The sequence below is a fragment of the Thalassophryne amazonica genome, chromosome 10 (assembly GCF_902500255.1).
Source record: "Thalassophryne amazonica chromosome 10, fThaAma1.1, whole genome shotgun sequence".
Lineage (NCBI taxonomy): Eukaryota > Metazoa > Chordata > Actinopteri > Batrachoidiformes > Batrachoididae > Thalassophryne > Thalassophryne amazonica.
This window is the reverse complement of record NC_047112.1, coordinates 2,071,282-2,087,591: the sequence shown is the minus strand read 5'-3', so window position 1 is coordinate 2,087,591 and position 16,310 is coordinate 2,071,282. Positions and strand designations below refer to the sequence as shown.

At 40.5% G+C, this 16,310-nt stretch overlaps 1 protein-coding gene across 1 annotated transcript in view; it reads left to right on the top strand.

Moving 5' to 3' along the window:
- lrrc39 (leucine rich repeat containing 39) overlaps positions 1-16,310 on the top strand; it is a 79,021-nt gene that overhangs the window by 53,569 nt on the left and 9,142 nt on the right. The window contains exons 2-5 of the mRNA XM_034179289.1: positions 473-581; positions 1,914-2,070; positions 15,413-15,549; positions 15,728-15,873. Of these exons, the coding sequence (XP_034035180.1) occupies positions 473-581; positions 1,914-2,070; positions 15,413-15,549; positions 15,728-15,873 (549 nt within the window). The remainder of the gene's footprint in view (positions 1-472; positions 582-1,913; positions 2,071-15,412; positions 15,550-15,727; positions 15,874-16,310) is intronic.

Here is a 16,310-nt window from a genome sequence, read left to right as displayed (position 1 = left end):
TAATAAAAACAAAAATGGTTGGAGCAACACGGTTGTTTTACCGTGATGCAACACATGTTGTTAAACGTGTAAAAACAGGCTCAATGTTCATTTTTCTTTTTTGCAGAAGAGGTTAAAGCAGCAAAAGGAAACAAAGATTAGCCTCTATATTACTGTTTTGGCCTCAAAGTGACCTCAGGTCATAGGTCAGAAGGAGGTCGGACCAACCCGCCTGGTGCCTGTTTCCTAATCTGGTTTAGTTTTGGACTTTTCCCGTCACAGTGGGTTAATAAAACTTCAACGTTTGAGCCAAAAATGATGGAAAATAAATAAACAAAACTGTTTCCACATCACTGGAAATGTTTTTTTATTTTAATTTTTTTGTCTTTCAGTCTTTGTCCTATTTCCACCATGTCTTCAGGATGTTTGAAACCAGTTCTGCTGGTTCTGAGAGTTCTGGGTCGAATTAACTGATGTTCTGTCGCTGATCCAGACTGGGTGTCAGCGTGTGGGAGGACCGAGCGGTTCTGGCCCGGTTGAAGCAGAAGCTGCAGACTGAAGATGGACGCCTGGTCCTGCGGCTGGAGCACGAGGACTGGAAGGTGATTGGGTCACACCCCCCATGGACTCACACTGGTTCTGGGTTTGTGCAGATGGACTTTGCTGGTCTGTGTAGTTTTGGGGAAATCTGAAATCAAATCAGACTGCAGTCCTCATACAGGAGGCGGGGCAGCAAACACACTTTATTAAAAAAGAAATTAAAATGTCAAACTCAAACGGCACATAAAGGTGACTGCATGGCAGCGTGACATCATATGACTGACAGCTGTCAAATGTCTTTTTCACCACTTTCATCCCTGTTTCTGTTTCCAATTCTGGGACTTGATTGATTATATCAGAATACAAATTATGTATAAAGTTATAAACAAACTTCTGCCTCAACATGTCCAGGATCAGTTCAAAATGAGGGAGTCCAGCTCCAGTTTGAGAGGAACGTTATTATTTTATATAAACTGAAGCTCTGAACGTTGTTTCCCTTAAAGGGGTTAATATTTGTCCTGATAACATTAAATGACTTTGGTACATTAGTTGGCTTTAAAAAGTTTTACAAAAAGAATATATTTAGCTGTTATAGTTTGTACGATTAAGTTTACCAATTTTGTCATTGTGCCCTGTTGCTTGTTTGGTTGTGTTTTGAAATTTTAGTGATTGATTAAGTTATATTGTTCGTACATATGTCTCTTATACTGTTGTTCTGAGTATATATTTAGATTTTAGGTGTATTTACGAGCTTTGCTTCTGTCTTCACACTTTCAGCCACACGGCTTCACTGTACGTTGTTCTTTTTATGTGTTTTGTTATTGTCTTTGTTGTTCATCTGTGTGGCGAATAAATGAAATTCATTCATTCATGTTTATGAAAAACATCCATTCAGGGATCAACATGGCCTCCAGATGACAAACAGTGGCTTTTCCATCTGTGTGTGTTGTTTTTTTTTTTAACTTGATCATATAAATGTGTTTGAATTTGCTTTAGTTTCTTCATATAAACTGTATGTTTTACTCAAAACAAACACTGGGTCAGTAAAACTGTTCCAATGTAGGAACCACAACAAATCCCTGAGGAACACCAGACTTCAGAGGGGAAATACTCACAGACTCCGCCCCTTCTGCACTCAGCACTCACAGTATCTGTCTGTAGGCTGGCTGTGGACGTCTCAGGATGTCTTTCCTTATTTTTTTGTCCCTGAAATGCACTGGCAGAATTCACCACTAGAGGCACAGTTGATACACATTTACAAAGGGAGGTGCAGAAATCTGTGCTTTGTGTTTATGGCAGTGGGGGACCCTGAATGTGTGGACCTGGACTCAAGTCCAAAAACAAGTCAGCAGTTCTTCTGTCTTCCAATGTCTGGTTTGAATTCTGACCCACAGTCGCTACCCAGCTGTTTGGTCCAGCTCAGTCAGGTCCAGGAGTGGCAGATCCACAGAACCGGACTGCAGAAGATCCCAGAGTTCATCTCCAGATTTGAAAACCTGATGGTCCTCGATGTGTCCCGCAATGGAGTCACAGACATCCCAAAAGAAATCGGTCAGTGGATCAAAACACAATCACAAATGCACACAAAACAAACAAACAAACACACACACACACGAACAGTGGTGGGCACAGTTCCGCTAACCGCTAATTATCAAAGCTAATGTTTTCATTATTGTATTAGCTTTTCAGATAACTTTGAAAACCATCATCAGACTAATTATCTTCAATAAATTTTGGTCCAATAATTTTTAGACTGCTAACATATGAGTGAGTATGTTAGCATGTTAGTATGTTTGAGTGCCTACCTGTCAAATGTTTTGTAGTATATGTGCAGTTCTATCCTCTGCAGACAAAGGACAGCTGGGGCCTGTACTACGAAGCAGGGTTACTGGCTTATCAGGGTAACTTTGGGAGTAAGTTGATGACATGTGGAGTAACTTCCCGGTTAATCCGCACTACGAAAGGTGGATAGGTTTTGATCGAGGTATGCTGCCATGGCAATTTACGCTGCATGCCAAACCTGCTCCGAGCAGGTTATGTTCTAGGTTAGCTTGAGGTTTTCGCTTAACCACTCCCTTCATAAGTACCGCCCATCCACCTTCAATCACTCCGAAGACAATGCCGGCCTACCTGGATGATCCGTTTGATATTGGGGCACAAATTGTGAGGGGCTCTCTTCGCAGGGCGAGGGTTTTTAAAGACCGCCAGAATCTGCTGACATACCCGGACGATATTCTCCATGAAAGATGACCGTGAAAACGTAAACGAAGTTGTCATGAGTGTCCTGAAAAACAACCTCAACATAGCAGTGCAACCTGACGATATTGATAGAACCCATTGCCTCGGACCCAGAAACATCAAACAGGATAAACCACGAGGAATCATCGTCAAGTTCGCCCACTATAACCTCAGAGACAAAGTTTACAGGGCGAAGAAACAGCTGAAGGGGAAAAGCCCGAAGATGCACATTCTGGAGAGTTTGACCGCTAAGTGGTCAAAACGTCTGGGTGACTTACGCAAAAAGTACAAGGATGAACTTGCCGGGAGCTGGACGCAGGATGGGCGTCTGTACTTGCTCATGAATACAAACCAGCGGCATGTCATCAACAAGTTATCGGATGGTAAGAAGCTGTGCTTTCACTGATCCTTGGCAAGAGACTACTTTTGGAAAGTACCATTTATGGACCATATGTACGAACTCGTGAGTAATTGATCCATTGAATATATTCATAAATTAACTGTATAGAAGTTGATCCTTGATCCTGCGTTTGTTGTGGTTTTTATTTGACTGTTTTCACATTAATTGTTCTGAGTGTAACTGTCTGTTCGTGTGTGTGTGTGTGTGTGTGTGTGTGTGCGCGCACCCCCCCATCTCTCTTGCACACACTCTATTTTAGTGAAATAGTCGTTGATTTTTAGTTTAGATTAGAATAGACTAGATTTAGATTTGATAAATAATGGCACAAATAGATAGTATTATTTTACAAATGTACACATCATTTTCTTGTATTATGTATTATTTTTTAGTCTATGGGTTTCGATGACATAATAACAAATAAAATTGATTGTGAAGTACTTGACCAGCTTTGTTTTGAAAAATAAACTGTAAAAGATTTGCACCTGATGAACTAAAAGATATAACCATTAACCAAAATCATGCTTTTTCATTACTACTTTTAAACATGAGAAGCCTAAGTAGGCACTATGATGATCTGCAGTCTTTGTTGGCCAGCCTTGACCATAAGCCTGATATCATAGCATGTAGTGAAACATGGCTCAATCATAAAATATGTACAGACATCCTCAACCTTGATGGATATGCTCTTTTTAACAAAAACAGAGTTGGCAGAACTGGTGGAGGTGCTTGTTTATATGTAAATCTTGTTCACTCAGTGAGTACTCATGATGATCTATTTATTAATGATGGTCACTCAGATTCCCTTTTTCTTGAACTTAATATCAAAAATTGCAAAAATATAATCGTAGGAGTGATCTATCATCCCCCAGACTCTGACTTAAACAAATTTATGGGAAATTTAGATGAATTATTAAATTGTATTAATGATTATAACAAAAACTGTTTTATTCTTGGAGATTACAATATAAATTTAGCTAAAGGCAGTTCAGAGAAAAATGATTTCTTAAATACATTATATTCTGCCTCTTTTTATCCAACAATAAATATATATACTAGAGAAAAAGACTCTAGTAAGTCTATTATTGACAATATCATCAGTAATATTCATAACACTAATTTTATTTCAGGAGTAATTCTCTCTGATATTACTGATCATTTTCCAATCATTCTTTTTATAGATCTTAAAATTAGTAAAAACAAACCTCTTAGTAAAATAAAAGCAAAGGTATTAACTAACAAAAATTTATGTAAACTGTCAGAGCACCTAAAAGGTAAATCATGGGACATGGTGTATCAGTGTAATTGTCCTGATGCTGCGTATAATATTTTAATTCAGGAATTATCTAGCAGTATTAATTTGTGCATACCTGATAAAATAATAACTGACTAAATTAATTCGAAAGAGTAAACGTAATCACTACACTGAGCTTATCAAGGCTTCTCGTGGAGATCAGAAGCAAAGCTGGAAAGTGCTCAATGAAGTCCTCAGCCATGGTCATAAAACAAACATCCTCCCTGACACCACAGTCTTGCAAAATCCAATCAATGTTTCCAGTGATTGTCACCTTGCTAATTGTTTTAATGATTACTTTAGTACTATAGGTGAGTCCTTGTCTAAAAAAATTAGCCCACAATGGGGCAGTATCTACCAGCAGTATCTAAATGGGAACTATCCCAACTCTTTTTTCCTTTCACCAACTGACAAATCCGAAGTTGCCAAAATTATTGAGTATGAAAAGCTCCCAAACTGTAGGAGTAAACAATGTATGCAGTAAAATTTTAAAATTCATAGTCAATTACATTGTAGATCCATTAGTATACTGCATTAATCTATCACTTTTGAATGGAGTGGTACCAAAAATGACAAAAATAGCTAAAAATTTTCAAATCTGGTGACAAAAATGATCTTCAAAATTACCGCCCCATTTCAATTCTGCCAACAATTTCAAAAAGTTTGGAAAAAATTGTGCATAAAAGACTAGTGACTACTTAAATAAATATAATATACTCTCTCCATCACAATATGGTTTTAGGAAGGAAAGTACTACTTGTATGGCAATCCTGGATCTCATTGAAAAAATAAATGACGCTATCGATAAAGGTGAGTGTGGAATTGGTGTCTTCCTCGATTTGTCAAAAGCATTTGAAACGATTGATTTTAATATTCTACTTGGTAAATTGGAACATTATGGTGTTAGGGGTTTAGCACTTCATTGGTTCAGAAGTTATTTAAATGAAAGAGAGCAATATGTGAACATAAATGATAAACTATCAAAACGAAAACCTATACAATGTGGGATACCTCAAGGCTCAATTTTGGGTCCACTTCTCTTTTTTATGTAAATGATTTCCCAAATTCTTCTAACATTCTCCATAAAGTATTATTTGCAGATGACACTACCTTATTTTTATCTCATAAAGACCTGCAATACCTTCAAAATCAACTAAATTATGAATTGGCAAGAGTTGATAATTGGTTTAAATGTAATAAATTGTCATTAAATACGAACAAAACAAAATGTATTTTATTTCGTTCTTGTAGAAATCGTAAATGTTTTAAAAATGTACAAATTAATATAAATAATAAAGTGATTGAAAGAGTTGAATCAATCAAATTTCTTGGAATCCAAACTGATGAATTTTTAAATTTCAGTAAACATTTAAATTACTTGATTAAGACATTATCTAAATATGTTGGACTATTCTTTAAGGTGAGGTATTTCCTCCCTTTTGAGGCTCTTCTGACTCTATACAGGTCCTTATTCGAACCTCATCTAAATTATTGCAATATTATTTGGTGTAATACTTACCCGAGTTACCTTTTAAAACTACAAACTTTACAAAAGAAAGTTACAAGAGCCATTTCTTGGGCCAAATATAATTCTCAAACTGATTATTTTATAAATATCGACTTCTGAGGCTCACAGAATGCAACTTATTTCACAATGCCTGTACCATGTACACTGTGGTGCACAGACTTAATGATCGACTCTGTCAGCTCATTCCCATTTCAACTTCCTCTCATCATTATAACACCAGAGGAAAATTACACCTAAAGGGTAAAAGTAGGAGGTTAAAAAGTACTAGTTTAAGTGTGGCATGTAAGGGTCCACAAATTTGGAATGACCTGAGTGAGAATACTCAAAAGTCTCTGTCTTTACATATTTTCAAAAAGAAACTTAAACTAGAGTTACTTGCAAAATATAATTAAAATTCAACCAGCTGACGACTTCTTTATATCTGTTGAAATACCCACGGGCCTATATGTCTGAATTTATTACACTGATGTGTCATAATACTTTTAAAATTCTGTCATTTAAGAAATGTGAACATTATTGTCTTAGTCTGTTGTAGATATTGTAACAGAGTAGGTTAGTTATGATAGGTAAAAGTAGGTTTAGATTTGTATTTATTGTACATTTGTTGTTTTTAAATATTAATGGGCCCCGCTCATAAGCTATGGACTGCTTTAAGGGTGTACCAATTACAAGATGTATTTATTAATCTGTATGAAACTGTATGGAATGTTTTAATGTTTTCTTTGAATTTTGTAATAAAGCTGCAATGAATGAATGAAAGATATAGATTCTCAGCCGAAGGAATTCATTATCTTTGTCAGCTGATCGGGCCAGACGTCTGTAACATCACCCATCGTAGCAATGCCCTGACGATTGAGCAGATAATGTGCTTTGCGCTTAGATATTTTGCCAGTGGACAATTTATGTATTCCATCCCCAGGGGCCTGTACTACGAAGCAGGGTTACTGGGTTATCAGGGTAACTTCGGGAGTAAGTTGATGATGTGTGGAGTAACTTTCCGGTTAACCCGTACTACGAAAGGTGGATAGGTTTCGATCGAGGTATGCTGCCATGGCAATTTACGCTGCGTGCCAAACCTGCTCCAAGCAGGTTATGTTCTAGGTTAGCTTGAGGTTTTCGCTTAACCACTCCCTTTATAAGTACCACCCATCCACCTTCAATCACCCCGAAGACAATGCCGGCCTACCTGGATGATCCGTTTGATATTGGGGCACAAATTGTGAGGGGCTCTCTTCGCAAGGCGAGGGCTTTTAAAGACCGCCAGAATCCGCTGACATACCCGGACGATATTCTCCATGAAAGATATAGATTCTCAGCCGAGGGAATTCGTTATCTTTGTCAGCTGATCGGGCCAGACGTCTGTAACATCACCCATCGTAGCAATGCCCTGACGATCGAGCAGATAATGTGCCTTGCGCTTAGATATTTTGCCAGTGGACAATTTATGTATTCCATCGGTGATGCTGAACATCTGAGCAAGAATACTGTATGTCGTATGATTTGCAAGGTAGTACTTGCTCTATCTAAACTGTTGGATGCATTTGTCATTTTCCCTGGCCATTTATCCGCAATGCAAATCAAAGAAGGGTTTTATGCAATTGCGGGTAATTACTAATATCAAAATAGGTCTAATGCATGTCCATTAATTAGGCGAAGTGGGGCTTATCAATGACAATTTCTCCTAGGTTTCCCAAGAGTAATAGGAGCCATTGATTGCACGCAAATCCCAATCAGTGCACCCCTGGGAGAGCACGAGGGCGATTATGTCAATCGCAGATCTTTTCACAGTATCAATGTGCAGGTATAGCCGTTCTATTTGGCCTATTTCATATACCCATTATCGTGTAGTCCACTCTAAGCTCACCTTCTTTTCACTTATTTCAGCCACATAAGGGTTGCTTTGGTTTGGGTAATTTTTCTAAATATTCTAATATACAATTACTATAATTACATATTTCACATTCTTTTTCTCCCCACATGGGGCTGTCCTGTTGGATAACCTTCATGCCAAAGTGATATATATGTAACTATGTTAACAGAATGACCATTAATGGCTTTAAATCCTTAGATAGGTAGCCTATTTAGGAAACATTAAATTAACCTAACATCTATTAGTAGGTCTATGCCCACTTCTGAATCGTGTTGCATCTGGACGTAATTAATGAAAGAAGGTCATTATTTTACACATATCAGTCATTCCACAGGTTAATCATCTGTAACAGATTTGGGGAACAATTGAATTGTACGTACGCATTTACCCGATCAGCAATACGTTGCCAATAAGCCTGTCTTGCTTTATTGGCAGACGATGTGTTTGATTTCCCCCTTAACGTTAATTTAAATTCCTCGTAGCTCTGCATAATAATCGTGCATTCTTCTTCGGTAAAGTAAGGTGACCGCGCCATCATTGAAAAATGGTGACGTGCGCTGCAACACGCCCCTTTTATGTGAACGCGCACAAACTCCAATTAGGTTAACACAGGTTCAACAAGTCAACATCTTAATCAGCGTCGTAGTACCGATTAACTCCACTTGAGAACACTAGGTTTTGTCAACCCCAGTTTAAGAGGTTAACCCTGGGTTACATCTGAGTAAGTTAACCCCGCTTTGTAGTACAGGCCCCTGGTCACAGAAAAGAAAAAAGCTAATTTCTTTTGGCCCCATACTGATGTGCTGGCAATATCACCCAAGTCATCCAGAGGCTTACAGTATGAGCATCTGGACACCAGTAGATGGCAGTGTTCTATTTATTTTGACCCCGGTCATATCAGAAGGTTGTCAAATCAATTCACTACTTGACCTTTTGCAAATGGCTTTTTTTTTTTAACAAATAAAAAAAGGCACATTTTACAAAAGCACATTTATATGTAAATACCAACACACCTCACATTAACATGTTGGTTTTTACATAGAATGAATGAGTCAACCAATCAGTGTTAGTGGAGGCTCATTTACCCATAATTCCTTTTGCATCTGTCTGTGTTTGTTACAAAACTTCAGAATGAGTGCATTATTTTATAATTAAAAGATATATGTTATATTTTAACTTAATCAGCACTGCTTTATTTTCCAAGACCTCCGCCTCACGGTGACACTGTTATTGAGTAGAGAGTTGAGCTTCACTGCTGGAAGCTATGTAATAAACAGGAGCTTCCAGCAGGGGGCAGGATGCTCAAAGACAGAAGTGCTGACTCATTGTTTTGGTCTGTGGTCTCCTTTGATGCTACCAGAAGCGATCATGGTGTTAAAACTCAAAATCAGCTTGTTAGTAGTTGCAGGTGCACCAGAGACAATACTGGAAGTTATCATTTAGCTGTAGCTTCTGATAAATTTTTGGGTGGTTTATCGGTTTAGCTTTATAAAAGATGACTTTTCAATTAGCTGTTTATCTGTTATCAAAGCTAACTTTTTGGTTAGCTGTGCCCACCACTGCACACAAAACAAACATACACACAGAAACAAACAGACAAACACACGGTAAACAAACACACAAACAGGAAACACACACAGAGACAAACACACAGAAATACACACAAACACACACCCACACACAGAGACAAACACACACACACACGGGAAACAAACAGACACACACAGAGACAAACACATACACACAGAGAAACACACACACACGTCCATGGGAAACAAACAGACACACACAGAGACAAACACACATACACACAGAGAAACACACACACACGTCCATGGGAAACAAACAGACACACACAGAGACAAACACACACACATGGGAAACACACATACACACAGAGACAAACAAACACACATACACACAGAGACAAACACACACACAGAGACAAACACACACCCACAGAAACACATCCATGGGAAACAGACACACACACAGAGACAAACACACACACAGAGACAAACACACACCCACAGAAACACATCCATGGGAAACAGACACACAAACAGGAAACACACACAGAAACAAACACACACGTCCATGGGAAAAACACACACACACGTCCATGGGAAACAAACAAACACACACCTGGGAAACAAGCACACTCACAAATACAGAGGCAGACACACACACACACGTTAAACAAACACACAAACAGGAAACACACACAGTAACAAACAAACAAACACACACCTGGAAACAAGCACACACACAAATACAGAGGCAGACACACACACGGTAAACAAACACACAAACAGTAAACACACAGAGACAAACACACACGGGAAACAAACACACCCACACACAGAGACAAACACACACACACGGGAAACAAACAGACAAACACACACATACACACAGAGACACACACACATACACACAGAGACAAACACACACACACGGGAAACACACACACACACAGAGACAAACACTCACACAGGGGAAACACACACACACGGGAAACAAACAGACAAACACACACATACACACAGAGACACACACACATACACACAGAGACAAACACACACACAGAAACAAACACATACATAGGAAACAAATGCACACACAGAACCACACACACACAGAAATTAACAAACACATGCCCACACACACATAAACACACACACTTGGGAAACAAGCACACACACAAATACAGAGGCAGACACACACGTTAAACAAACACACAAACAGGAAACACACACAGAGACAAACACACAGAAACACACACAAACAGTAAACACACACAGAAACAAACACACACGTCCATGGGAAACAAACACACACACACGTCCATGGGAAACAAACAAACACACACCTGGGAAACAAGCACACACACAAATACAGAGGCAGACACACACACACACACACACACGTTAAACAAACACACAAACAGGAAACACACACAGAAACAAACACACACACACGTCCATGGGAAACAAACACACACACATGTCCATGGGAAACAAACACACACCTGGGAAACAAGCACACACACAAATACAGAGGCAGACACACACACGGTAAACAAACACACAAACAGTAAACACACACAGAAACAAACACACACGTCCATGGGAAACAAACACACACACACGTCCATGGGAAACAAACAAACACACACCTGGGAAACAAGCACACACACAAATACAGAGGCAGACACACACACACACATTAAACAAACACACAAACAGGAAACACACACATCCATGGGAAACAAACACACACCTGGGAAGCAAGCACACACACAAATACAGAGGCAGACACACACGGTAAACAAACACACAAACAGGAAACACACACAGAGACAAACACACACAGAAATACACACAAACAGTAAACACACACAGAAACAAACACACACGTCCATGGGAAACAGACACACACAGAGACAAACACACACAGAGACAAACACACACAGAAATACACACAAAGAGTAAACACACACAGAAACAAACACACACGTCCATGGGAAACAGACACACACAGAGACAAACACACACACGTCCATGGGAAACACACCCACACACAGAGACAAACACACACACACACACACACAGGAAACAAACAGACACACACAGAGACAAACACACACAAACACACAGGAAACAAACAGACACACACAGAGACAAACAAACACACACACGGGAAACAGACACACACAGAGACAAACAAACACACACATGGGAAACACACAGACACACACAGAGACAAACAAACACACACATGGGAAACACACAGAGACAAACAAGCACACACATGGGAAACACACATACACACAGAGACACACACGGGAAACACACATACACACACAGAGACAAACACACACACGAGAAACACACATACACACAGAGACAAACAAACACACACGGGAAACACACATACACACAGAGACAAACAAACACACACGGGAAACACACATACACACAGAGACAAACAAACACACACATACACACAGAGACAAACACACACACGGGAAACAAACATACACCCACACACAGAGACAAACACACGGGAAACAAACAAACACACACACACACAAATATACACAGAGACAAACACACCCACAGGAACAAACACATACATGGGAAACAAATGCACACACAGAAATGAACAAACACATGCCCACACACATAAACACACACGTGCATGGGAAACAAACAAACAGACACTTGGGAAACAAGCACACACACAAATACAGAGGCAGACACACACACGTTAAACAAACACACACAGAAACAAACACACACATCCATGGGAAACACACACACACGTCCAGGGGAAACAGACACACAAAGAGACAAACAAACACACACGGGAAACACACACACACACGTCCATGGGAAACAAACAGACACACACAGATACAAACACACACAAGAAACAAACAAACGCACACACACTGGAAACAAACACCCACCCACAAATATACACAAACACTCCCACAGAAACAAACACATACATGGGAAACAAATGCACACACAGAAACACTAGTATTTCTTCAGTTTTTCTTGTTGTTTAATGCTGGCACATTATACAGTATTTCTTGTCTTTCTGATGCCTGATTCTGTTTTTTCTCTGTTTAAGGTGCAGCTCCATCCAGAGATGGGAGTTGTGTTTGTGTTGGCGACCCTCCTGTCCTGTGCACCAACAGCAATTCTTGTATATTCGTCCGTGAATTGTTCCGTGAATTATTTCTGTAATTTATGTTTGTATCATGGCCCAAGCAGAGGGTCACCCCTTTGAGTCTGGTCTGCTGGAGGTTTCTTCCTCAGAGGGAGGTTTTTTTTTTTTTTTTTACCACTGTTGCTCTGGGGGTTGGTAAGGTTAGACCTTACCTGTGTGAAGCGCCTTGAGGCAACTCTGTTGTGATTTGGCGCTATATAAATGAAATAAATTGAAATTAAATTGAAACACACACACACACACACACACACACAGAAATGATCAAACACATGCCCACACACAGAAACACACACACAAACACACACGCCCATGGGAAACAAACAGACACCTGGGAAACAAGCACACACACACACAAATACAGAGGCAGACACACACACACACACACACACACACACACACACACACACACACATGTTAAACAAACACACAAACAGGAAAGACAGAGACAAACACACACATCCATGGGAAACAAACAGACACACACAGAGACAAAGAAACACACACAGAGACAAAGAAACACACACATGGGAAACACACATACACACAGAGACAAACAAACACACATGGGAAACACACATACACACAGAGACAAACAAACACACACATGGGAAACACACCCACACACACAGAGACAAACAAACACACACCCACACACAGAGACAAACACACACCCACAAATATACACAGAGACCCACACACACCCACAGAAACACATACATGGGAAACACATGCCCACACACAGAACGCAAAAACACACGCCCACACACAGAACGCAAAAACACACGCCCACACACTGAACACACACGCCCACACACTGAACACACACGCCCACACACTGAACACACACACACACACACAAACAGAACACAAACACACACACACACACACACACACACACACACACACACACACACAAACAGAACACACACACACAAACAGAACACAAACAGAACACAAACACACACAAACAGAACACAAACACACACACAAACAGAACACAAACAGAACACAAACACACACAAACAGAACACAAACACACACACAAACAGAACACAAACACACAGAACACAAACACAAACACACAGAACACAAACACACACAAACAGAACACAAACACACAAACAGAACACAAACACACACAAACAAAACACACACACACACACACACAGACAGAACACACACAAACACACACACACACACACACAGAACGCAAAAACACATGCCCACACACAGAAACGAACAAATACACGCCCACACACAGAACGCAAAAACACACGCACACACAGAAACGAACAAACACACGCCCACACACAGAACGCAAAAACACACGTACACACAGAAACGAACAAACACACGCCCACACAGAACGCAAAAACACACGTACACACAGAACGCAAAAACACACGCCCACACACAGAACGCAAAAACACACGTACACACAGAAACGAACAAACACACGCCCACACACAGAAACAAACATGCACACAGAAACAAACACACACACACACACACAGAAACACATACATGGGAAACACATGCCCACACACAGAACGCAAAAACACACGCCCACACACAGAACGCAAAAACACACGCCCACACACTGAACACACACGCCCACACACTGAACACACACGCCCACACACTGAACACACACACACACACACAAACAGAACACAAACACACACACACACACACACACACACAAACAGAACACACACACACAAACAGAACACAAACAGAACACAAACACACACAAACAGAACACAAACACACACACAAACAGAACACAAACAGAACACAAACACACAGAACACAAACACACACACAAACAGAACACAAACACACAGAACACAAACACACACAAACAGAACACAAACACACAGAACACAAACACACACAAACAGAACACAAACACACAAACAGAACACAAACACACACACACACACACAGACAGAACACACACAAACACACACACACACACACACAGAACACAAAAACACATGCCCACACACAGAAACGAACAAATACACGCCCACACACAGAACGCAAAAACACACGCCCACACAGAAATGAACAAACACACGCCCACACACAGAACGCAAAAACACACGTACACACAGAAACGAACAAACACACGCCCACACAGAACGCAAAAACACACGTACACACAGAACGCAAAAACACACGCCCACACACAGAACGCAAAAACACACGTACACACAGAAACGAACAAACACACGCCCACACACAGAAACAAACATGCACACAGAAACAAACACACCACACACACACACACACACACAGAACAAACACACACAGAAACAAACATGCACACAGAACAAACACACACACACACACACAGAAACAAACAAGCACATGCCCACACAGAGAACACACACAAACACAGACAAAAAAAAAAAAAAACACATGCACAAACACGCACACAGAAACAGACAAAACACAGACTGGTGTCCCCTGTCCAGGGTAAACCAGTTGGCTTTGGATCCAGCTGCCCTTGACCCTGAACTGGACTAAGCGGGTGTATATAGACAACGGATGGATGGTTTGTCAGATCAGTTTTTAAAAATGTAGAAAAAACAAAATGTCAAACAGGACCACTTCCTGGACTTAAAAAACAGAATCTCCAGGTGGGAAGCCACAAATCCAAACCCAAGAAAACCTTGAGGGCTCTGTGTTTCAAAAGCTTTTAGTCAATTCAAACTGTTGTTTTTTGATTTCCACATACAGGATGGTCTCTGATAAACGGCTCTGTGTTTCGAAGTGGACCCGGTGGTTTGTGGACTCTTCTGGTGTTTATGTTCTTAGGGAACCTGCCTCAGCTCTCAGAACTGCAGCTCAACTACAACAAAATCCAGTTGGTCCCAGAAGAGCTGAGCTACTGCCAGAACCTGAAGAGGCTGGAGCTTTCAATGAATGAGAACCTCAACCAGCTCCCAGACCAGGTATGTCAAACCCAGCGTGAAGACCAACCTTCATTTCTAAATGAGGTCAGACTACCTTGGATCCCCACCAGGTGTAAACACAAACCACTTTCAAAACCAGTGTCAAACTTCAGCTCCCCAGGTACAGCTTCTAAATGCAAACCAGGGCTGAACACAAACCAGAACTCTGATCTCTCAGCTGAGGAACCTGAAGAAGCTCCAGTACCTGGACCTGTCCATGAATGAGTTCACGTCCATTCCAGACTGCGTGGTTGGTCTGCCGGCTCTAGAGTGGCTTGACATGGGAGGAAATCAGCTGCAAAGTTTACCAGAAGATATCCACAGGTAAGTCAGAGACTAAGACAGTTTCAAAGTTGACTTGATAAGTGAAGGACTGATGGAAAAACCTTCTCCGTCCTGGTTCTGCATTTGAAATGTAACTGACATTTTTTGGGGCCGCAAGGAGTCGGATCTGTATGGGCACATCAGAAATGGAACCAGCACTGAAGCTCAAATGAGGGCTAGTGAGACCTTGAGGGAGAAGGTGGGACACCTGGAACTCATGATGTCTTGTCAAAGCACCGTCTTCATGGGTTTAACTCAGTCAAGGACTAATGCCTGGTTCACAAAAATTATCTGTTGGTTTCCAAAACCCAAGAGACCACACACGTGAAGATAAAAAAACAAAAAAAACAAATCGTAGATCTAACCGGTTTGGTGATATAGTGTGTGGTGTTCAGCCACACGGTGAAAACACCACACACCAACAGATTTCACACACC